This window comes from Barbus barbus (genome assembly GCF_936440315.1).
Source record: "Barbus barbus genome assembly, chromosome: 12".
Classification (NCBI taxonomy): domain Eukaryota; kingdom Metazoa; phylum Chordata; class Actinopteri; order Cypriniformes; family Cyprinidae; genus Barbus; species Barbus barbus.
The window spans coordinates 33092658-33116421 of record NC_136740.1 but is presented as its reverse complement, the minus strand read 5'-3'; the positions used below and the strand labels follow the sequence as shown (position 1 = coordinate 33116421).

At 40.5% G+C, this 23764-nt stretch overlaps 1 protein-coding gene across 4 annotated transcripts in view; it reads right to left on the bottom strand.

The window, feature by feature from the left end:
* Positions 1-2864: 2864 nt before the first annotated feature.
* Positions 2865-23764, bottom strand: part of LOC306877490 (intermembrane lipid transfer protein VPS13B-like) — a 190568-nt gene continuing 169668 nt past the window's right edge. For all 4 annotated transcript variants that reach the window (XM_079429263.1, XM_079429262.1, XM_079429264.1 and 1 more), the window contains exons 57-62: positions 19395-19571; positions 19105-19275; positions 18826-19002; positions 18617-18719; positions 17715-17964; positions 2865-3659 (exon numbers count right to left, since the gene is read on the bottom strand). In XM_079429263.1, coding sequence (XP_079285389.1) covers positions 3411-3659; positions 17715-17964; positions 18617-18719; positions 18826-19002; positions 19105-19275; positions 19395-19571 — 1127 coding nt within the window. In that variant the 3' untranslated portion in view covers positions 2865-3410. The remainder of the gene's footprint in view (positions 3660-17714; positions 17965-18616; positions 18720-18825; positions 19003-19104; positions 19276-19394; positions 19572-23764) is intronic.

Sequence of the window (23764 nt, the reverse complement as noted above, 5' to 3'; positions counted from 1 at the left end):
TCTACTATACATTCCGTATGTTTCGTCCGTATGTTGTGTCCCTGCAGCACAAAAGCAGTCATGAGTAACACAGGTATATTTGTAGCAATAGCCAACAATACATTGTATGGATCAAAATTATACTTTTTTTTATGACAAAAATCATTAGGATATGTAAGTTTCTTTGTGGCTTCATAAAATTACGGTTGAACCGCTGATGTCACATGGATTATTTTACCGATATCCTAGCTATGTTTCTGAGCTTTGATCGTGTTAGGATCCTTACAGTCTATGAGAGGGTCAGAGAGCTCTCGGATTTCATAAAAAATATCTTAATTTGTGTTCTGAAGATGAACAAAGGTCTAACGGGTTTGGAACGACACGAGGGTGAGTAATTAATGACAGAATTTTCATTTTTGGGTGAACTATCCCTTTAAATTAGATGAAAATAGAAATGTTGCCTTGGAAATTAGCTGAAATAAAATGTTTTTTATACTTTATATCAGTTAAAATGTATTTTATTTCAAGGAATGATTAAAAAAAAAAATGTTTTAACTATAATAACCCTGTGTTTATCAGCTCAGTTTTCAGTGAGGATCTTGAGAAGAAAAGACAAAAAAATCCAACTAGTTTAATCAGTAATACAATACTGAAAGTGTGAGATATAAAATGCTTTGTTTTTGAAGAAAGCCTCGTGGAAGTGTTTGTGTGACTTCTTCAGTCTGTAGATGAGAATTGTTCCTCTTTCATTATTTTCTGATCCAGCAGCGCCGTCAGTCATTATTTGCTCTGTTCACACTCGAGTGCGTCACGCAGCTTCATGAAGGATTTACAGCATCTTCAGCTCACGATTACAGTAAGACTTCATTCATTATTAACTCTGAAACATCTAGAAATAAGCACTGTCATCGTTTACTCTCCTTCATGTCATTCAAACCTGTCCCGTCTTTCTCAAAATATCTCCTTCTGAAAGTCAGTGGGCTCCAAAAAGCATCTTGTTTCCCAGAAGTCAGTCAGTCATAGAGGTTTGAATGACATGGAGAGTAAACGATGACAGAATGATTTCTGCTGTTGTTGAAAGTGTGTCGTGATCTGAGTATCATCATATTTCCTCAGAACAGAAGCACTTCTCTGATGGACGCGGCACAAGTTCTCATCTTCACTTCACTGACAGATATGAGATTCATCTCATATCACCAGAAAAAAATCTTGAAGAAAAGATGCTGCTTTGCTGCTGAATGTGTGTTAATTAGCTGTTTTAAGATTATGAGGATGTTTACTGTATATTATATGGATTGTGTGAATGATTTCTTGTCCATTTATTCTGTGCTTTTTAGACACGTTTTTATATATTTTTTTCATATGCCATTTTTTTCTATTTAAATGCTTCTCAAATAAAGATTTCAAAGAAGGACATCTCTTTCATTTGTGTTTACATTTATGCAATGAGCAGATGCTTTTATCTACATTTATAGTTACTGAAAGATTATTAGCGATTCAATGTAAACTATTTAATCTATGATGTCTTAAACTATTGTTAACACGTTAAAATAAGAGGCTTATTATCAAAGTGTCATGGACTAACATTATTCATATATGGTTTTAAACATTTTTACAAAATGTGACATTTTATTGGTAATGCTAATTTAATATGAGCAAACGTGAGTTAATAATGAACAATACTTAGTAGCATTAACTTAAATGCTGTAGAAATGATACTGCTCATTCTTAGCACACCAACCATTAATGTTAACACAAGACCTTACTATAGTTACTGTACTACTCAATTAAAAATTGCAAAAAAACACATTTAACAAAAAGACTTAGATTGAGCTCTTACACTTTAACATTAGTTCACTTTCATTAGGTAAATCATTCATTTTCAAAACTTCATGAAATATTAGTAATGTAAAACATTTAATTGATGAATAAAGGCTGTCAGTATTGTCCATTATTAGCTCATGGCATCTAATTGATTAATGTTAACAAACAGAGCAATGCTTTACTATGGTCACATTTGTTTACATTAGTTAATGCTTTAACACCCATGTATATATATATATATATTTACAGCATGTCAGTGTTATTTAGCAGTGTGATTCATTAATCAAGTTCATTCACTATGCAGTAACTAATATTAATGTACCCAGGTACAATGTTTGATTCAAAAAATGTATGTTGAAATAAACATTAAGCTGATTATTTTGCTAGAACTAAACTACTGCTCATGTTGAAATGTTGTCAAATTGTAGTTTCACACTGAACTCATATATGTGTCCCTGCAGCACAAAAGCAGTCATGAGTAACACAGGTATATTTGTAGCAATAGACAACAATACATTGTATGGATCAAAATTATACATTTCTCTTTTATGACAAAATTCATTAGGATATTAAGATCATGTTCCATGAAGATATTTAGTAAGTTTCCTACCATAAATATATCAAAACTTAATTTTTGATTAGTAATATGCATTGCTAAGAACTTCATTTGAACAACTTTAAAGGAGATTTTCTCAGTATTTTGATTTTCAAATATTGTCCTATCATAACAAACCATACATCAATGGAAAGCTTATTTATTCAGCTTTCAGATGATGTATACATCTAAATTGAACCTTTATGACTGGTTTTGTGACAAATAATACCAATTACTCTTGAATTTGATGATGATACCGTTTGAATTATTTGAATCATTATCATATGAATAATGACCGTAAGATCTTTCCAAAACGTGTTTGTAACTGATTGCTGATCTTGTCAGATCTCCTGGTCGTACGCCAAACACATGGCGGCACTGGAACATGAGAAAACGCCAGAGAACGGCGCGGTCGCAATGTCATCTTCATCTTTCACGACCGGTCAACGAGCACACGCACATGTATGTCGCTCTGAGATTTTATTTTACAGATGGGTTAGTTCCTGTAGGTGTGAACAGTATAAATATTCCATGTGGATTATGATCTGATGAAAACTACATGTAAAACAATTATATCTGACGACTGTTTCCTTTGCAAACAGAAGCTGCAGACACACAAACACAGGACACACACGCATCTGATCAGATGAAGAATCAGAAAGAACTGAAGAGCTGAAAATCGTGAATGTTTGTGTCGCATCGAAGGCAGAGCCGGAACTGAACGTCAGCGGGACGATGCACTGTACAGCTTTAGCACATCTTATATTTTATTAACAAAAAAAACAGATTCATTATATAGTGACATTCATTTATTATTAGACAAGAATACAAGAGCAAATTAAATAAAAACATGAAATCATCTTTCTTGCATTGCTTATAAAAATACAAAACGAAAGGCCTTTTGGTTTAAAGCATCACATTATACAGAAGCAGCTGATCAATGTAGTGATGTCCCTCCACGTTAATGAAGTGTTTTACTCTCGTTAAATAACACAAACATGAAGATGGAGTGTCAGTGGAAACCGATGCGCAGCGCTTTGTTTTTCACCATGTTGAACTTGCAGATGAACACACGTGTGAAGGCGGGCTCGGCGTGATACTGGTATGTTTTGGAGACGCTGGGCGATGGCTCAGCTGGAGTGACCGCTGGCTGCTGATGGAGGGACGACAGAGACGGAGACAAATACTGAGACGTTCCGGTGACGAAATCCACCAGCCGACTATACTGCAGCTCAGAGAGACGCTCGCGAGCCCCGTCCACCTGAGACACAAGAGAGAGACAGACCAGAGACACATGAGAGAGAGACAGACCAGAGACACAAGAGAGAGAGACAGACACATGTGAGACAGACGAGAGAGAGACAGACCAGAGACACATGAGAGAGAGACAGACCAGAGACACATGAGAGAGAGAAAGCGAGCAGAAAACCCACAACAGCACCAGTGCAAGCCACAACAACAGAGCTAAGAGACATCCGTCAGATGCTCAACCTCATCTGCTCACACCTACTGTCATAGGTCAAAACCCTATGAACAACAAAGCATTTATAATATCAAGTTGGAATATTCAAGGCCTGAGATCATCTACCTTTGGCCTCAAAAGCAGAAACACAGATTTCAACTCTGAAATAAAAAATTCAGACATCATCATCCTGCAGGAGACCTGGAGCAGAGACGGACCCACCGGCTGCCCCAAAGACTACAGAGAACTCCTCATCCCATCTATTAAACTGCCTGGAGTGACACAAGGAAGAGACTCAGGAGGCATGCTTATTTGGTACAGATCAAATCTTGTCCATGCCGTCAAAGTAGCTAAAACAAGACAATTCTATACATGGTTAGAAATTAATAGGACAGTCACCGCAACAGAGAAAAACATCTTCCTATGTGCCACTTACATCCCTCCAGCAGAGTCTCCCTATTTTAATGAAGACAAGTTTCTCCATTCTTGAAGAAGACATGAATTACTTCCAGTCACAGGGAAGCGTACTGGTCTGTGGAGACCTAAATGCCAGAACAGGTGAAGAACTGGACACACTTAACTCTCAGGGGGACAAACACCTGCCTGGAGGTGACGTCCTCCCCCCACCTATACACACACGAAGACACAATTATGATAAAACAACAAACAAAAGCGGAACACATCTGTGTCGCACACTAGGTATGTAGTCAATGGCAGACTAAGAGGAGATTCCTACGGTAGATACACCTACAGCTCTCCTTTTGGTAGCAGTACAGTCCACTATTTTCTTACAGACCTTAACCCAAATTCCCTCAGAGCGTTCACAGCCAGCCAACTAAACCCACTATCAGACCATAGTAACCCTCTACTTAACCAGAGAAACATCTAAACAAACCCAGCTCCACTCACTGAGAAACACGTATAGATGGAAACTAAACAGTAAAGATACATATCTAAGCACAATTGGTCAAACAAAAATTCAAGTCCTATTAGATCAATTCCTCGCCACTCCTTTCCTGCACAACAGTGAAGGTACAAACCTAGCAGTAGACAAGCTGAACAGAATATTTGAGCTCTCAGCAACTTTATCAAATTTAAAAACCACAAAAAGAAAAGCAAAAAGAGCACATGCCACTGAGAAATGGTTTGACAATGACTGCAAAAGACTTAGGAAAGAAGTAAGAATCCTATCAAACCAGAAACACAGAGATGCTGACAATGAGAACACTGTCATCTCTATCATGAAAAACTTAAACAATATAGGAATACTGTAAGAAAGAAAAAAGAGCAAAACACAAAAAGTCAACTCAAAGAAATTTAAGAATCCTTAGAATCCAACCACTTCTGGAAACATTGGAATACATGAAACACATCTTACCATCAAGAACTAGCCAACCAGAATGGAGATGTTTGGATAAACCACTTCTCCAACCTTTTTAGTAATATAGAAAACAATCAGGAACAAAATGCAATATGTGAAAAACTAAGGGTTTTAGAGTCGACCATCAAAGACTACCAGAAGCCTTTAGACTCCCCAATTACACGAGCTGAACTATTAGACACAATACAAACCCTGAAAACCCAAAAAGCCTGTGGTGTCGATGGCATCCTAAATGAAATGATAAAATACACGGAGCACAAATTCAAATTAGCAATCCTCAAGCTCTTCAATATCATCCTTAGTTCAGGTATATTCCCCAACATTTGGAACAAAGGCCTAAATCACCCCAATCCATAAAAACGGAGACAGATTTGACCCCAATAACTACCGTGGCATATGTGTAAACAGCAACCTAGGTCAACTTTTCTGCAACATCCTAAACAGCAGACTAGCCCATATTCTTAGAGACAGAAATGTCCTGAGCAAGTGTTGCACATCAGACCATATATACACTCTCCATACCTTAATCCATAAGCAAATCAACCAAAACAAAAGCACAATTTCCTCATGCTTTATTGACTTCAAAAAAGCTTTTGACTCCATTTGGCATGAAGGTCTTTTTCTTCAATTAATTCAGTGCGGCATCAGAGGAAAAACATATGACATCATCAAATCAATGTACAAAAACAACAAATTTGCTGTTAAGATTGGTAACAAACACACAGAATTCCTCCCTCAGTGTCGTGGAGTGAGACAGGGCTGCAGCTGAAGTCCTACACTGTTCAATACATAAATGAGTTAGCCAGGGCTCTGGATCAGTCTTACTCTACTAGACACTGAAGTCAAATGCCTCCTTTTTGCTGATGATCTGGTGCTGCTGTCTCCCACTAAAGAGGGTCTACAGCAGCATCTAGACCTCCTGCACAGCTTCTGTCAGTTAACCCCAAAAAGACAAAAATAATGATTTTCCGAAAAAGCAACCAAGCAACCAAGACCAACATCATAGTTTTAAATTAGACAACATGCTCCTTGAGCACACGCAGAACTACACTTATCTTGGCATAAATATTAACAACACAGGGAATTTTAACAAAGCTGTGAACGACCTGAGAGACAAGGCACGGAGAGCTTTTTACGCTATTAAGAGAAATATCAAAATTGACATCCCAATCAGAATCTGGATAAAAATAATCAAATCAGTAATAGAAGCCATCGCACTCTACGGGTGTGAAGTCTGGGGCCCGCTCACAAACCAAGAGTTCACTAAATGGGACAAACACTCAATAGAGACTGATAGCACCAATAGAGACTGAACACCCAATAGCAGACCGAACTATGCAAAGTTTTGCTTCGAGTACAGCGCAAAACCCCAAATAATGCCTGCAGAGCAGAATTAGGATTATACCCACTTATAATCACAATTCAAAAAAGGGCCATTAAATTCCATGCCCACCTAAAAAACAGTGATAAACAGACCCTCCGTCACAAAGCCCTGAACTACCAAGAGCTGACACCAGAAAGAAACGCCCTCAGCCAATCGGTCTTAGAGCTGACTACACAAACCACAACATGTCTGACTGAGAATAAAAACTTAGCCAGACCAAACCAAATAATTAAAACACAAAAAGAAAAATACCTACAACATTGGAGAGACGCAACAGCCCTACAAAGTAAATTGGAATGCTATTTGGCCCTAAATAGAGAATATGAATTGGCAGGATACCTGAGTACAGTGAGTGACCCTAAACTGAGGAAAGTCCTGAGCATGTACAGACTCAGTCAACACAATCTCACCATAGAGACCGGCAGACACAGACAGACCTGGCTACCAAAAGAAGACCGGCTGTGTCCCCACTGCACACGAAATGAAGTGGAAACAGAACTGCACTTCCTGACATCCTGCCCTAAATATGCACAAATTAGGGACACTTTCTATCCCCATTTCACAACTCACCACAAAGACTTCCTTCAGAAACCAAATATGGACAAACTCCCATACCTGCTAGGAGAAAGCCCAGCAAGCTCAAACCTGGCCGCCAGGTGTGTGAGGTCCTGTCATGACCAAAGAGCCTCCAGCGGGACAGAACTACCAACACACTCACTATATGCCTAGAGGCACTTCTATAAAAACATATTATTTTTTTTATTATTATTTATTTATTTTTATTATATAGTGTTATTAAAGCTTTGGCAATGTAAAGATTTCTTTCACCATACCAATGAAGCTATTTAAATCTTGAATCTTGAGAGACAGACCAGAGACACAAGAGAGAGAGACAGACAAATGAGAGAGAGACAGACCAGAGGGGTCCATGTCAGTGACCATAGTCAACTACACTAGCTCCAAGACCTGAACAACACGAGAACCTCCCTAAAGAGTCCCCTCTGATCCTGCCATTAAGTATATACAGGCCTGAGGCTCGGCAGAGCTGCACTAATTCTCTACCATTTTTATTTACAGTTTGGTCAAGATTGTTTCTTGATGGGAGGTTTTTTGTGAGACTCAGGGGGTTTTGGCCAAAGACATGTTCGTTATCCTTTGGATCCATGTTATCAGGTTCAGATCCAGTTCTTGCGTTAAAGTCTCCACACAGCAGCACGTTTCCCTGGGCCTGGAAACGGCTGATCTCTGTGTGGATGTTGTTCAGATATTCCTCATCATAGTAAGGGGATTCTGCTGGAGGAATGTAGATGGCACAAAGATAAGTGTCGGTGGTTGAAATGCCAATTTGATTGTTTAGTTTTAACCAGCAATGAAATTTACTTAGTGTAATAATAGAAGTGTGTTTTGCCAGAGCTTCCCTGTACCACACCAAAATTCCTCCCGAGTCTCGTCCACGGTGGACTGTACTTAATTTAACTGAGGGTACAATTACTTCATAGTAGCCTGAGGGACAGTAGGTAAGCGCATCCTTTCGACACCAGGTTTCAGTGAGAACGATAATGTCAGCATATGTTATTTTTCTGAAAAATTGGGTCTGTGCTTTTAGGACGAAAATTTGAAGAATGAAGACCCTGAATATTCCAACAACTTATATGAAATGAACGCATTAGTATTTTAGTAATATTAAAGATAAACCTATTTGGTAAGACAGAGAAAATAACCTGTGAGAATGTATATGGTAGACAATTTACATCTAGGGCACTTTTTTTTTCCCGAGATATTAGTGCACTGTTTGGGCATATTGTCCTTATCTGTTGAGGAGCTGGTTGCACAGTGTCTGCAGCATCTGGCTCAGTTCACTGGCAGGTGTGGAGGTGCTGGGTGGAGCAGGGGGCCGGGCTGCAGCTTCAGCATAGCTCTGTGCTCTCGGCTGTGGGGGCTTCTCTTGGTGTGGGGTGGTTTTTGGTTTCTTCTTTCTTACGGGGGTTTGATGGGCAGCAGGTGGATGTGAAGTTGGTGACTGCAGGTTTACATATGTGTAGGGAGCCATTGGTGGGTGTGGTGGACGACGTGCAGTGTTTGTCCAGGCGATGTCTGTCCTCATTAGGGCCGGAGGGGGATGTCTGGGCATGTAGGGGTGAATGGGCCGGTGGTATTGTGGAGTTGGTAACAGGTGTCTCGGTGATGCTGAACTGTGGCCCAGGTCTGCATCTTTTAGAGTCTTTGCAAAAATACGGACTCCGTCTTTGTGTAGGTGAAGTCCATCGTACAGATGTTGGAGGCCGATGTCGTGGTGGTGGGCCAGGTGTACATTGGGTAGAGCAGAACAGCCACAGTAGATTTCAGCATTGATGCTGTAGATGATGTGTGGTGGTGTGTCGTGTCTTGGGAGAATCGTGGGGATTATGATTTGGGATTCTGGGAACTTTTTGCTGGTGATTTCTGCCATTTTCCTCACTGCATCAGAAGTATTGTTGCGCAGCGAGTGAAGGTCATTAGTCCCAGTGTGAATGATAATACATGAGGGGTGTCCTGTGAAGTCTCTGATGATCTGGTGGGTGTGGCCTGTTGTGCTACATCGCTTTGCAGTGACTTTTTGGTGCGGAAAGAGTTTATGGGGGTCCAGGAATTTTAGTCCATGAGGAGGATTAAAGATTTTTATTCGTCACATACACAATTATACAGAGTATAACCAGCAGTGAAATGTAAGTCAGGTCCACTCCAAGGACAGTGCAATTATATAGTATACCAATATTAAGAAAAAGAAAAGTAGAAAAAATAAAAGAATAAAATAAAAGATAAAAAATATAAATATAAATGTGCAGGTCAGTATGTTGTTGACTTAAATAGTAATATAAGAGGAATGTGCAAAAGAATGTGCAAAAAAGTTGTACAGGGTATTTAAATAGCAGTAATATGAGGTAGAGAAAAATTATGAATAGCTTATTGATATAGTGATATTTACACGGAGTCAAGTGATGTTATAACACAGAGTTAGAGTTTAGGAGCCTGATTGCCTGGGGGAAGAAGCTCCTCCTAAGTCTCTCAGTTTTTGCCATCAGGCTACAGAAGCGCTTACCAGATGGAAAGTGAATAGTCGGTTACCAGGGTGATTTGAGTCCTTGATGATTTTGACAGCTCTACTTTTGCAGCGTTTGAGGTAGATGTCCTGCAGAGAGGGGAGAGCAGACCCTGAGATGCGCTCAGCTAAGCGCACAACTCTCTGTAGTGTTTTACAGTCCTGATTAGAGCTGTTTCCATACCACAGTGAGATGCACTGAGTCAATACACTTTCTATTGTCCCTGAATAGAAAGTTTTCAGGACTGCTGGTGAGACCCTGAATTTCCTCAGCTGTCGCAGGTGGTATAGTCTTTGCCTGGCTTTCTTAACTGTTTGGATGTGTGTAGTCCAAGTCAGGTTCTCGGAGATGTTTACACCGAGGTACTTGAAGCTACTCACCCTCTCCACAGGGGTCCCACTGATCATAAGAGGAGTGTAGGGCTGCTGCTGTCTCTTCCTAAAGTCCATGATCAGCTCTTTAGTTTTGCTCACATTCAGAGAGAGACAGTTGTCCTGGCGCCATGATGTGAGTCTCTCTACCTCATCCAAGTATGCGGTCTCATCATTGTTGGAGATGAGGCCCAGAACCACAGTATCATCAGCGAATTTGATAATAGATGTGGAGCTGTGAGAGGACACGCAGTCATGCGTGTAGAGAGAGTAGAGCAGGGGACTCAGGACACAGCCCTGTGGGGCTCCTACATTCAGAGTGATGGAGTTTGAGGTGAACTGGCCAACTTTCACCACTTGAGGTCTGCCGGTGAGGAAGTCTTGAATCCAGTCACAGAGTGAGGAGTTTAGGCCGAGGTCTGTGAGTTTAGAAGCCAGCTTGATGGGGACTATAGTGTTGAAAGCTGAGCTATAGTCAATGAATAGCAGCCTTACATAATTCCCATTGTTGCTGTCCATGTGTGTGAGGGAAGAGTGGAGGGCATGAGAGATGGCATCGTCATTAGATCTATTTGGGCGATAGGCAAACTGAAGAGGGTCCAAAGCATCAGGTATGGAGGAGCAAATGTGGCTCTTTTACAAGTCTTTCAAAAACCTTCATGACTATAGATGTGAGGGCAACTGGGCGATAGTCATTCAGGCAAGAGGGTTTATTGTTCTTTGGCACAGGGATAATGACAGATTTTTTAAATGAGGTGGGAACCACGGAGGTAGCAAGGGGCTCATTAAAGATGGAAGTGAACAAACCAGCGAGCTGATCAGCGCAGGACCTCAGAACACGGCCGGCTGCTTTCCTGACGTTCACTATCTTTAGCGCCCTCCGAACCTCATCCTCCGACACGGTGATGTGTCGGAGGTGTAGACTCTGCCTGCTGCTTCCTGACGCGCTGGACGGCAGAGACACGCCGCCGCTGTTGCAGTCGAAGCGGCCGTAGAAGATGTTTAACTCGTCGGCCAGCAATGGACCTGCTCTCACCTCTGCGGAGGATTTGTTTCCAAAGGCACAGATGGTCCATCAGTCCCTGCCACATCCGTCGAGAGTCATTGAGCTGGAAATGAGACTCAATTCTCTCTCTGTATATGTGTTTGGCGGCTCTTACTGCGCGTCGGAGAGCATAGCATGATGCTTTGTACTCACTCGTATTCCCGGTCAGAAGAGCCACATTCTAAGTCGTGACGTATTGTCAAGTATGGTGACCCATACTCGAAATTGGTGCTCTGCGTTTAACCCATCCAAGTGCACACACACAGCAGTGAGTAGTGAACAAATGCACACACACACACACACACCGTGAACACACACCCGGAGCGGTGGGCAGCCATGCTGCGGCGCCCGGGGAGCAGTTGGGGGTTCGGTGCCTTGCTCAAGGGCACCTCAGTCGTGGTATTGAGGGTGGAGAGAGCGCTGGACATTCCCTCCCCCCACCTACAATTCCTGCCGGCCGGGGACTCGAACTCGCAACCTTTCGATTACGAGTCCGACTCTCTAACCATTAGGCCACGACTTCCCCCAAAGCGGCAGTGCGTGTGTTAACCGCAGCATGGATTGTTCTATCCACCCACAGTTTCTGGTTGGAGAATGTCCTTATAGTTATTGTTTCTGTAGCTTGCTCGGTTAACGTGTTTACAAAGCTTAATGCTACATCCGTGAACTCGCTGACGTCAGAAGAACTCACCTGGAACATGTCCCAGTCGACGTCATCAAGAGCCGACTGTAACATAGCCTCTGAGTGGGAGGACCAGCGGGTCACTACTCTCTGCACCGGAGGATCCTGAACGAGCCTTTGTTTGTATTCCAGTGTGAGGAAAATGGCGGCATGGTCCGATTTGCCAAAAGCCGGTAGTGAGCGGGCTTTGTAAGCATTCTTAAACTGAGTGTAGCAGTGATCCAGGGTATTTGGTCCTCTAGTTGGACAGGATACATGTTGATGAAAGTTCGGTATGCCCTGCCTGAGGTTGGCTTTGTTAAAGTCTCCCGCGATGATAAAGGCAGCGTCAGGATGTTTGTTAATGTAGCCTCTGAGCACATCGTGAAGCTTAGACAAAGCCAAGCCGGTGTCTGCCTGTGGTGGAATGTACACAGCAGTAACAATGATCGATGAAAACTCCCGGGGCAGATAAAATGGGCGGCAAGTAATGGAAAGATGTTCCAGATGAGGCGAGCAGGAACGCGACAGAATGGAGATATTCCTGGGATCACACCATTTCTTGTTGATCATGGAACACACTCCTCCACCCCTGGATTTACCGGCCTCTGCTGTTCTGTCCATCCGTAAAACAGAGAAGTTATCACTTGGCATTACAGCAGTGTCCGGGACCGACGACGAAAGCCATGTTTCGGACAGACAAAGGATATTACAGTCCCTTATGTCCCGTTGGAAAGTAATCCTGGCTCTAATATCGTCCATCTTATTCTCCAAAGATTGGACATTTGCGAGCAGAATGCTCGGAAGAGGAGGACTGTGAGCCCTTTTCCTGAGTCTGTCTCGAATCGCAGCGCGTTTCCCGCTGTGTTTCTTGATCCGTCGCCTCGGGGGTTATTGTTTATCTCCGCGTTCCGAAGGATCTCCAATGGCCACGATGGATTCGTGGATGAAGTGTCTTGGAACAGGTTAGTGTAGCGGTTTCTAATGTCCAAAAGTGTTTCTTTGTTATAGGTGATCAGTGCCGACGTGAAATGTGTAAAAAGAGAAAGTAAAAGTAAAAAAGTAAATTAACCTGTTAACGTTCACCAGAGCGACATCGCACTGAAGCGTTTTTTTCCCCACTAGTTTAATGTTTATGAATGAATTTAACGTGAAAGAATATTGTTAATCTTGACAAACTATATATCATTCTGAAGGTCTAAGCCTCAAGCATCGACGACAGATCGTTGTTTTTCGATGGAAAGCTTATAAGGAATGTATTTGCTACATTTGTGTAAGCAGTACATATCAAAACAGGCAGAATAAAAAAGCCGTACGTACCATTATCATTGTAATAATGAGCCACAAACGCGTCCACTGCTGAAATCCCAGTTTAGTTAGAGAGGTAAGGGTCCACAGAACAACATCCCAGCGAGCACTTTTAGTCCAGCGAAACAATAATGTTGTAATAAGGGTGAATATTCCTTTGTTTACGTTTCATTTCTTCAGAGAGTTATTGTTCGCGTCCTTTATGGAATAAATTACGCTCAAAAACAGCATCTTGGTGGTAAAAAAACAACACGGTGCTGTAGCATACAGTTTTACAAACAGAATGAGACCGTCCACGGAGAAAAAAAGTCTCAGAAAAGCGGAATATAGTTTATTTGAATTTGGCGCTCCTTCCTGCCAGCTCTGACGCAGGCTATGACGCTAACTTAGCGATCTGCTTTTTACATTAAAAAAAAGTTTTTTTTTTCTACTACATTTTTTATATATGTGTGTGTGTGTATTGTGTGGGGAATATGGCCGTATCTGCATGATTATAATCTGTATGGACGGACATCAGCGTGTTTATTACCGACTCTATGACGGCTATCATTGTGATTCAATGATCAGCTATTATTGATTATATGGCCCATCTGTTTGATTATCATCTGAATGGAAGCACATCAGCGTGTGATTACTGACTCTATGACCATGTCTGGCAATATCACTTCATGTCTGGCAATCAGAATACTTCAGTATACATACTATATACAAAGCATTTGTTTCTATTTTTTTTCCTTTTTTATTACTCAAATAATTATTTTTTTATTTTTTAGTGCTCAGATAAATCTGTCTATTATTTTATAGTTGAAAAACTATGCAGGAACATGTATAATGACTAAAATAGCTTGTATAATTCTGCAATCCATTTGGTGGTTATTGTTCCTCAAACAGGGGGGTGGGGGGACTATAAATAGTTTCAGAAAAAATATTGCAGGAATCTCATTTTTCGTGGTATCTTCTTCAAATTTGAAATATGAACTCATGAGACATGTGGCTTTCGATCCATTGCTCCAGGACTTATTTCATGTATTTGTATATGAAATAAAAAAACATTCAGTGTGGAAAAATATTTTTCAAGGCACGTCAGTGTCTATAACTTTTTATCTTTTTGAGCATTATCAACTCTGGATGATGGATAGTAAAGCCCAGAGTGTCTTCTTTCCAAAGATACCTAATTTGTTTGTGTAAGCACACTTTGTCACGAACTGTTACCATTTTAATTTAGGTAGGTTATTTTCACCTGCGAAGCCCCAAATGGGGGCGAAGGTTAACAGGTTAAAGCAAAATCTGAGCGGAGCGACCTGGACGGCGTCCGAACACAGTGGCGCCATTTTGTAAGAAAAAAAGATCCAGAGAACATCTGTATCAGGTTCTGAAGTCTGGGCAGGTGAGCCCTGTGTTGCTGCAGGTGTCTGTGTGTTTGTCGTAGGCACGCATTCTGTGTTTGTGTAGTTTGGTTTGTTTGGAGCTGCATTGTAGTGAAGTGTATTGTCTTTTGTGTTTTTCTGTAACTGTTCTTTCATTTCTTGCAGCTGTCTGGAAAAGTTCACTTCCTTTTTCTCTGTGTCCTCCTCTAGTTTGCATAACTGTAAGTGAAGAGTTTGGTTTTCTTCTTGAAGTTCTCCGAGCGCTCTTGTAAGTCCATGGAGGAGCAGGTGCTTTTCTTCAGCTGCTGGAGTTCATCTTTGAGCTCCTGGATGTAAATGTTTGTGTTGTGTGTGTCTGAGAGTTTGGCCTGAGTGTGTTCTCTGAATTCAGTGAAGTCCAGTTCTAGTAGGGCTAAACTGTCTCTCAGTTGACGTTCGGATTCACTGGGCCTTCTTCTTCAGAGTCTGTGCAGTTCCCATGGGTCTCCTCTCTCTCCTTCTCTACTCTGGCTTTTAGCAGGGGGAACATCTCCTCAAATGAGTTCAGGCTTGCTTCATTGCCTTGCAGTAAGAAGGTGCCTTTAGTATAGTATGTTATAGTGAGAATGGGGTTGTCTGTGTCTAGCATTTTATCTTCACAAATAGTTAATCTTCCACCTCGGCCAATTCCTTCTTTAAAAACATGCTTGCATTCCTCACAGATGATCAGTTTCCAAGCATTAATCATAGTGGTGTGGAAAATGAAGTTGTTCTGGATTCTTTTCCCATTGAGCTGAATATAGTCAGCGTATAGAACATCAGAATTGTCTCAGAGTTTTCTCTGTGTTTTTTTCGTGCCTTCTCTGGGTAACACACCTGCTAGAGCCAGGGTGGCCATGGTGATCAGACTGGGCACTGAGCCAGAAGTGCAGCTAACTTTAGCTTATAATGATGAGAGTTTTTACTTGAATAAAATTAAATATTCAGTTTTTGTTTGTGTTTTATACCAGATAGAGCTCACCTCTTTGTTTAGCCACTGTAGATCAACAATTGTGGCATGTTTTTCAGTTGTAGTTCCTTTAAAAATTTCTTAAGTGTTTTGGAGGGAAATCTGCAGATAGCTGGTGCAGTGCTGATCCAGTAGCCAGATGCTAATCCAGAGGTTCAAGTCTTCTTTTTTGTATTAAAATGTATTTTCTAGAAGAAAAATCAGTGTTTACGCGAATCCAAGTTGTTCCTCTGTTGTTTTTATTTGTTTGTTGCCATTATCTCACTCTCTGTCTTTTTCAGCTTAATCTTTTGGAATTTTTCAGGAGCTTTGGTTAAATGTTCACACAAGTTCTTATTTGTTACACTGTTTAAGTTTATATTGTTATAATGTTTTTATTCTATTATTTTGATATTTTCATTGTTATTATATTTCTCTCTATATATTTCAAGCTTTGGCAATATTGTATTTTTTACAGTCATGCCAATAAAGCAATATTGAATTCAATCGACAGACCAGAGACACAAGAGAGAGAGACAGACACATGAGACACAGGTGAACATCATAACACATCCATCAGGTGCAGGAACATAAACAAAACACTAACAGTTTGACTTCTGCGTGAACATCCTGCTGGGGCCGGTTGCATAGAAGGTTTAGACTAGTCTTACAAGTTAAGCATCTAATTGTTTTCTTTAAGACTGGTCATATTTTAAAAATTTGCTTGCATAAAATGTAAAAATTTAGATTAGTCTAAGTTGAATCCAAAAGTAAAACTGATGATCTTCCATTAAGGGTAACAGAGACTACACGCTTCTGTGAACCTTCAATGCTGCAGAAATTGTTCTGAACTCTTCCTCAGATCTGTGCCTCGACACAATCCTGTCTCTGAGCTCTATAGACAATTCTGTGGACTTCATGGCTTGGTTTGTGCTCTGACATGCACCGTTAACTGTGAGACCTTATATAGACAGGTGTGTGCTTTCCAAATCATGTCCAATCAACTGAATTTACCACAGGTGGACTCCAATCAAGCTGTAGAAACATCTCAAGGAGGATCGGTGGAAACAGGTGTAACCTGAGCTCAATTTTGAGTCTCATGGCAAAGGCTGTGAATACCTATGTACATGTGATTTTTTATTTATTATTTTATTTTATAAATTTACAAAGATTTCCAACAAACTTCTTTCTTGTTGTCATTATGGGTTATTGTTTGTAGAATTTTCAGGAAAATAATGAATTTAATCAATTTTGGAATAAGGCTGTAACAGCACTGTGAATACTTTCCGGATGCATTGTATGTAACCGAATTTTAAATATTTTGACCAGTCTTAAAGAAAAATATTCGCTGACTAACTTTTAAGACTAGTCTAAACCTTTTATGCAACCGGCCCCTGATGATAAAACAGTGAAACACAAACTGAAGGAAACTTAAGATGCAAGATATTGACCCTCTGAAGGTGTTCAGACATATTTGACTGATTTTTTTTATACTTAATCGGAATGGTATGAAACTTGGTAAAGGTTTTGGCATTTGCTATGTGAACACACACATGATTCTAAATGGGTAAATGGTCCTGAAAAACACACACACACACACACTTCAGTCTGTGCTCCAAAGCATTCAAGATAATATCTTAGCTTAAGCCAGGACTAGGCTTTAGTTAAAGATATTTAAGCAACATTTACAAAAATGCCTTAGAAGAAAACATTACAGGTCTGCATCTTGACACAGAACAATGACACTGACATATTTTAAGATATGTCAGAGCAAGGTATTTTCAGTTGAGACAGCTCAAATATGCATTTTAGTCTGGGACTAGATTAAGCCTATTCTGTGAAACCGGGGGCAAGATTTACAGTTTAAGATGGAAATGTAATTTTCAGGTCTGTGCTCAAAAAGTGATTTACAGATAATAAATGGATCTTAAATGTTCCAAAAATATAATTTAGTACAATAAAATCTCTTAAAAATATAAAATATTTGATAGCATTTTTATTAATATAAAAACTATCAAACTAAAATATAGTACAATCATTTCATAGAGAAAAAAAAACGTAATTTTTGACTGCCACACAAAATACCAGAGGGTTAAAAAAAAATCTACTAACAATTACACAAGAACATCCAGGAACATCCATAATGAAAAAGGATTTATGTTTTAATTCTATACATGAAGGTCATTATAACAATTATTGACACTTAATTTTGCTTGGATTATGTATTTTTGTATTATGTATTTGTAAAGTGACCTTCAGGTTCTGAAAGATGCTGTATAAAAATGTGTACCTCAGTGTCACTGGTCACTCGGTGCTGCTGCAGTGTGAGTGTGATGCGTCCAGGCTTGTGTGTGTCGTGTTCACACTGGATCTCAGTGATGGGAAAGGCCTGCTGCTGCGCGTCTTCACACACACTGACGACGAACAGAACCTCTCCGCTCAGCAGCAGACAGCCGGCATGTTCCTGCCCCGATCCGCTCACTATACGCACGTCTAGAGCCATGTGCAGCTCCGGACGGCCCAGAGACTGCAGCATCTTCCTGCACACACACACACACACAGAGTGAGGGATCAGCTCCACTGAGGTCACACTCACCCTTCTGATCAGTGTTTTCCTAAATAATTTTAAAATAATACAAATCCAAAGATACTTTAATGAAATTATAAAAATTTAAACATCTAAATAAAACATACTAAAAATGTAAATCACAAAGATGTAAAATGATAATTGTAAAATAATAATAAACAAAATACAAAAAAATTAAACATAAAAATGTAAAATTAAAATAAAACACTGAAAATTAATTAAATGTAAAAATAAAATGTAAAATTTCAATAATTAAAAAATAATACAAATAAAAATACATAAAAAATATTAAGTATATCACAACAATAAAACAGTAAAATTAAAATAATAATAAAAAAATCTAAATAAAACAAAAACGAATTAAATTATAAAAATGTACAATTAAAAAAAATAATTAACAACACAAGATTAAACTAATTTTAAAAATTAATCAAAATAAAACACTTACTAAAAATTAATTACACAATAAAAAGTAAAATGATGTTTAAATAAAAATAAAAATTTATTAAATCATAAAAATGTAAAACAAAAATAATTTTATATAACTAACCAAAATCAAACACTATGAAAATAATAATAGGTAAATGTAAAAGCTGTTGTTTTACCAGACGTATTTGACGTGGCTGTTGGAGGCGTCAGCTGATCTGGTGTCAGTCGGCAGGTGCAGCTGCTTGGGAAGCTGCCAGAGACCGGCGCCGTGTAGCAGACCTGCGACACACACACACACACACACACACACACACACACACACACACACGTGTCACACGCACATGAACACACTCTCCTGCGCTCGCCTACATGAACATTCTCATACCGTATCCGGTCTGCGACACCAGCTCAGCTGCTCCTCCGATTGGCTTGGTGAAAACTCCCACAATGCCTTTCCCCACTCCTGAGATCACGCCACGGGCCGCACTGCTCGCTGAGCTCGGCAACTCCAGCGTCCGTGTGAACGTCTGCATGGGCTGATCCACGATTCCTGCGATCGCTCCTACACACACACACACACACACACACGAGTGAGTGACGGCACCCTCAGAGGGACGAGAAGGGTGTGTTTGGGAGTGTGTGTGTATATGAGTGTGTGTTTTACCCAGCAGGCTGATGCCGAGTCTCGACAGTCCTTGTCTCAGTCCGTCTCCCAGAGTTTCAGGTAACTGTCTCCTCCACTCCTCTTGTCGCATATAATGCTCGTCATCCAGCGACAGACGGTCCATGTTCCGCGCCAGACTCGTGGCCAGATTTGTGATGGACGTCAGCGTTCCTGCAGACACAGACACACACAATGATGTGATGCTCAGACGAGACGCAGCAGGGGAATCAAACCATAGAATAACTGACACTGGAATCGTGAGTGAGTGTGTGTTTATGTGTGTGTTTCACCTTTAGAGATGTGTTTGATGAAGGAGTTTGTTCCTCTAGAGACGCCGCTGATAAACGCTCCCGGTCCACGAGTCAAACCCTCGTATGGCAAGCGGAAGAAATCCGACACGCCGTTCCCGATACTCCGCACCAGACTGCCCGGACTGCCCAGAATCTCCAGAGAGCCCACGACCCAACCTAAAACATCACCAGAGAACAGTCAACGAGTTTCTGTCCATTAACTAGCACTTTTGGGAAAAAGGAAATCCTCTCGAGGTCACAATGACCACAACAGAACATGAGGGGTAAGGTTACGGGGTTAATAACAAATAAACACACAATACATTGAGTTATGCACATAACTACTGTTCTCATTCAGTCGGTTCACTCAGTACAACACATGACTATAGGACACATATTCAGGTCCCGCAAAGTCGCCGAACTAAACATGACGGATCAGCACCTGCCACATACCCCATACGCTTCACGGGAGTAAAGGCCTCCGACTTGCAACCCCTGCGGTGAGCACGGACCGAGCCACTAATCAAGTCTCCATCCAGTTTTTGCTCTGTTTTGCTATCGACAAAGAGAATGTACATTAAAAAAACTTAGCAAAATTTGCTGTCTACAGCCTGTTTCCATCCAACTGGCCTTTTACCAATAAAATGGTGCGCGTGATGACGTCATCCCTAAAAAAACGAATCGTCGCATAAGTATTGGTGTATCGCAATAATAAATTGCCCTCGAGCTGTTTTCCAACATAATTTCTCCTATTGCGTAAATTATAGGCTATAGGCCACTAGCCTGTTCTTCATTCATTTGAAACAAAACAGCCTATTATTAAATTGTATAGGCCTACAAGTGTCATGAGTCTTTTTTTTTTTGGGACTTTGTTATAGACTATTAAATAGATATGCTACTTATTCAAGCAATAATCATAAGCAGGTGCAGTTGTATTATTATTTTTCTGATTAATGTTTGTAGGAAACTGGAATGTTCATTCCAGTTATTTTATTTCTCCTAACCGACGGTCGTTAAGCCATATTAACCGTTAACCGACAAGATTAGGTTAAATTACAATTAAATAAAATTTAAATTGATAGGTGGCTGTGACCCATTAAAAATACCTAAATGTGTTTTTCAGGGGTTATTTTTATACACGCAAAAAGCAGCATAAACAACATGAACGTGAGGATTCACGCACCTGCAGCGCTTCTGCGAACAGAGAAAAACATAAGCTATTATACATATCAAATAAATAGGACCATATACAAAATATATTTTTCTAAATAATTAATGAAACAAAATGAAAGGAAAAAAACCGCAACAATTAGCAGCCTATATGCAGAATTTCAGTTCATTTTTGCGATGCTCTCTTGAGAAAGCGGCACCCTGTTTGTTTCCTTTATTTCACAAAAGCACAATATTTTGTTTTTATTGTGAATGTATACAAATAAAATAAATATTTTGAATAGTTTTGAATAATGTCTTACTCTTATATAACCACAAATGAAGGAGTAGGCTATTGTAAGTTGTTTCCACTTTTATAAGAAAACAAATAAATAATCAAGTGATCGTGCAGTTAAATATAGCCTACTGACTCCACAACACAGCCTGTTCACTGTCATCATAAAATACAGTCAGCCAAACATATTGAAAAAAACATGCTATTTTATTTCCCTCACTCCACAACAAATCATTTAAATTTAACGGTAGAAAGAACTCAGAACAAAACAAGAATAAAAATATAAGAAGCTAACAAGCCAAAACGAATTAATTAAAAATGTTGTACTTCGCGTTCCAATATCCATGTAAAACTAAATGTGCTTGGCATAATATCACGGGGTTATGGTGGCCAAGCTGAAAGGCACAGACTGCAGACTATTTAAACTGAACACTGCACTGTAAAAAAATAACGTAAACGTAGGCTAGCCTACTAAAGGAACATCAAATTAAGATAAGTATGTTTGAGAGGTAACTCGTCTTTTTCTTACCATGTATAAAATAATTTTAGATACAATTTAATATGAATATAATTCAATGATTTAATGAATATGATTTAATCCATGAACACGGACGCTGCCTATAGGCTAATTCTGTCATGTGACAAAACATTTATTTGCGTTAAAGCCCCTTTTCTCGACAAAAAGTGTTTCCAAACTAAATTTTGCAACATTTGAAGTATCGATATAGCATTTATGCACTAAAGTTAAACGGAATAAGATTTAATCGATAATTGGCATTTCCATCATCTATATCGTAAATATTTAAAAAATCCTTGGATGGAAACCTGGTCACTGTCACCACAGTGACATCTAGCCGGTAAAACCGTGCTAACATTTGTGTGGCAAAACTAGATGCCGCACAAATGTCCTCCACAGGCACTCCTCTAAATAATGCCCATGACGTCGCCATATCCCTCGTTGAGTGCGCACGCACCCCTGCAGGCAGGGCCAAACCTGTGCTTTTGTATGTAATAGAAATCACCTCCACAATCCAGTGAAAGGCGTTGTTTAGACAGCGGCTTCCCCTGAACCAGGTTGGCAAAACATACAAACAGCCGATCTGAGGAACGCGCAGCTCGCCTCTGCTCCACGTACACAGCATGAAGCTTCTTGTCCTCTTCAGAGTCGATAGAGTGGCTTGACAGGGTGGGCAGCTCAAATGAGAGCACACTATATGTCCCCGACAAGACTTCAGCTGTAAACGCCATGTTCGGGCGGACCACTCTCGACCCATCTAGCGCAAACTGGATGCATGTGGGATGCACTGACAGAACATCCTCAGATCTAAAGACTCGAATGGTTCGAAAGGAGGTTAGCCATTGGCCTCCAGAACCAAGTCCCATGACAGCATCATTGACTTTGTAACGGGCCTCAGACGATGTGCCTCTTTAAGTCTTTCCCCGTCAGCGTTTTTGAAAAAAGTTGCCAGCCACTGCCAGCGTTTTTGCTGATTTTCACTAAACTTTCATGGCCCCCAGAATATTTTGTTGTATGAATATCTGATCATGCAATACATCAAAATAAAGATCAGACCCTCTACTTTCAAACATAAAAATCTGTTTTATTCTAGTATAGTTTTTTTAATCAACACTTGAATATAAGCAGGTTTCATAAAAAAGTTAAATTTTGAGCAAAAAGCTGAAAAAAGTCGCATTTTTATCAAATACTACATTTGGATCATATTCAGTAATATTATAAAAGCAAAGATGCAGTAGATGGCTTCCATCAGTATCTCAAAGCTTGAAAAGTCCTTTACCTCTTTCTGGATCCACATTTCACTCGGTAACATTAGTCAGCTTTCATTTATATGTGGTTAGTGTTGATGATCGCATTCTTTTTCATATGCATACGCTTTCATATGAGAGCACTGGTTTTTGAAACGCACCAAGGCCTTCTCTGAAGAGTGGGGTGAGATCGGGGCGCTGAGGAATGCTCTCCGATCCCGCTCAGGCAGGTTCGCTAGGGTCAGCCAAAGATGACACTGCACCACCACAGTACCCACCATAGCATGGCCCAATGACACCAGCGCACACTGAATGTACCGGCCATGGAACGCACTTCCCCCATAACACTCCTTGCTGACGAGGGAGAAGCCAGGATTTGTCCTGCCTGAAAAGTGTCGTCAGAGAACTCTTCGCCCGCATAAAATGAGACAGAGTCATCATCCCGACACACAAAACGCCCGACCAAACTCAGGAGCAATCTCCTCGGCCACTGCACGATCACCCCAGATCCCCAAAAACAGCCAGAGCCGCCTCTGGATTAGCCTCTAAGGACAGAAGCGGACCGTGACTGCCCCACCGAGCACACGCTCCACAAACGCCACATGCCGCTCGAGTGTGGAACAACGGAGCTGCCGGCAATGTTCACATACTCCAGCATTGGAGAGAGTCAACTTAGCATGGACAATCCTCAGACACAACAGGCAGTGCTCGTGAATATCCTTTTCAGACAGTGAATACCCACATGCCATAGGACAGGGGCGAGAATCTCTTTTGTGCTTAGACATCTTACTCGAAAAAGAGTTAATTAGCTCTTGTTAAAAGAGCTTATCTGAAAAGAGGACTTTGGAGCACTGAGCAACAGTCCAGTTCTTTTTCTCCACAGCCCAGGTAAGATGCTTCTGATGTTGTCTCTGTTTCAGAAGTGGCTTGGTAGCTCTTTTCCTGAAGACGTCTGAGCGTGGAGACTCTTGATGCACTGACTCCAGCTTCAGTCCACTCCTTCTGAAGCTCTCACAAGTGTTTGAATCAGCTTTGCTTGACAGTATTCTCAAGCTTGCGGTCATCCCTGTTGCTTGTGCACCTTTTCCTTCCCAAATTCTTCCTTCCAGTCAATTCTGCATTTAATATGCTTTGATACAGCACTCTGTAAACAGCCACAGCT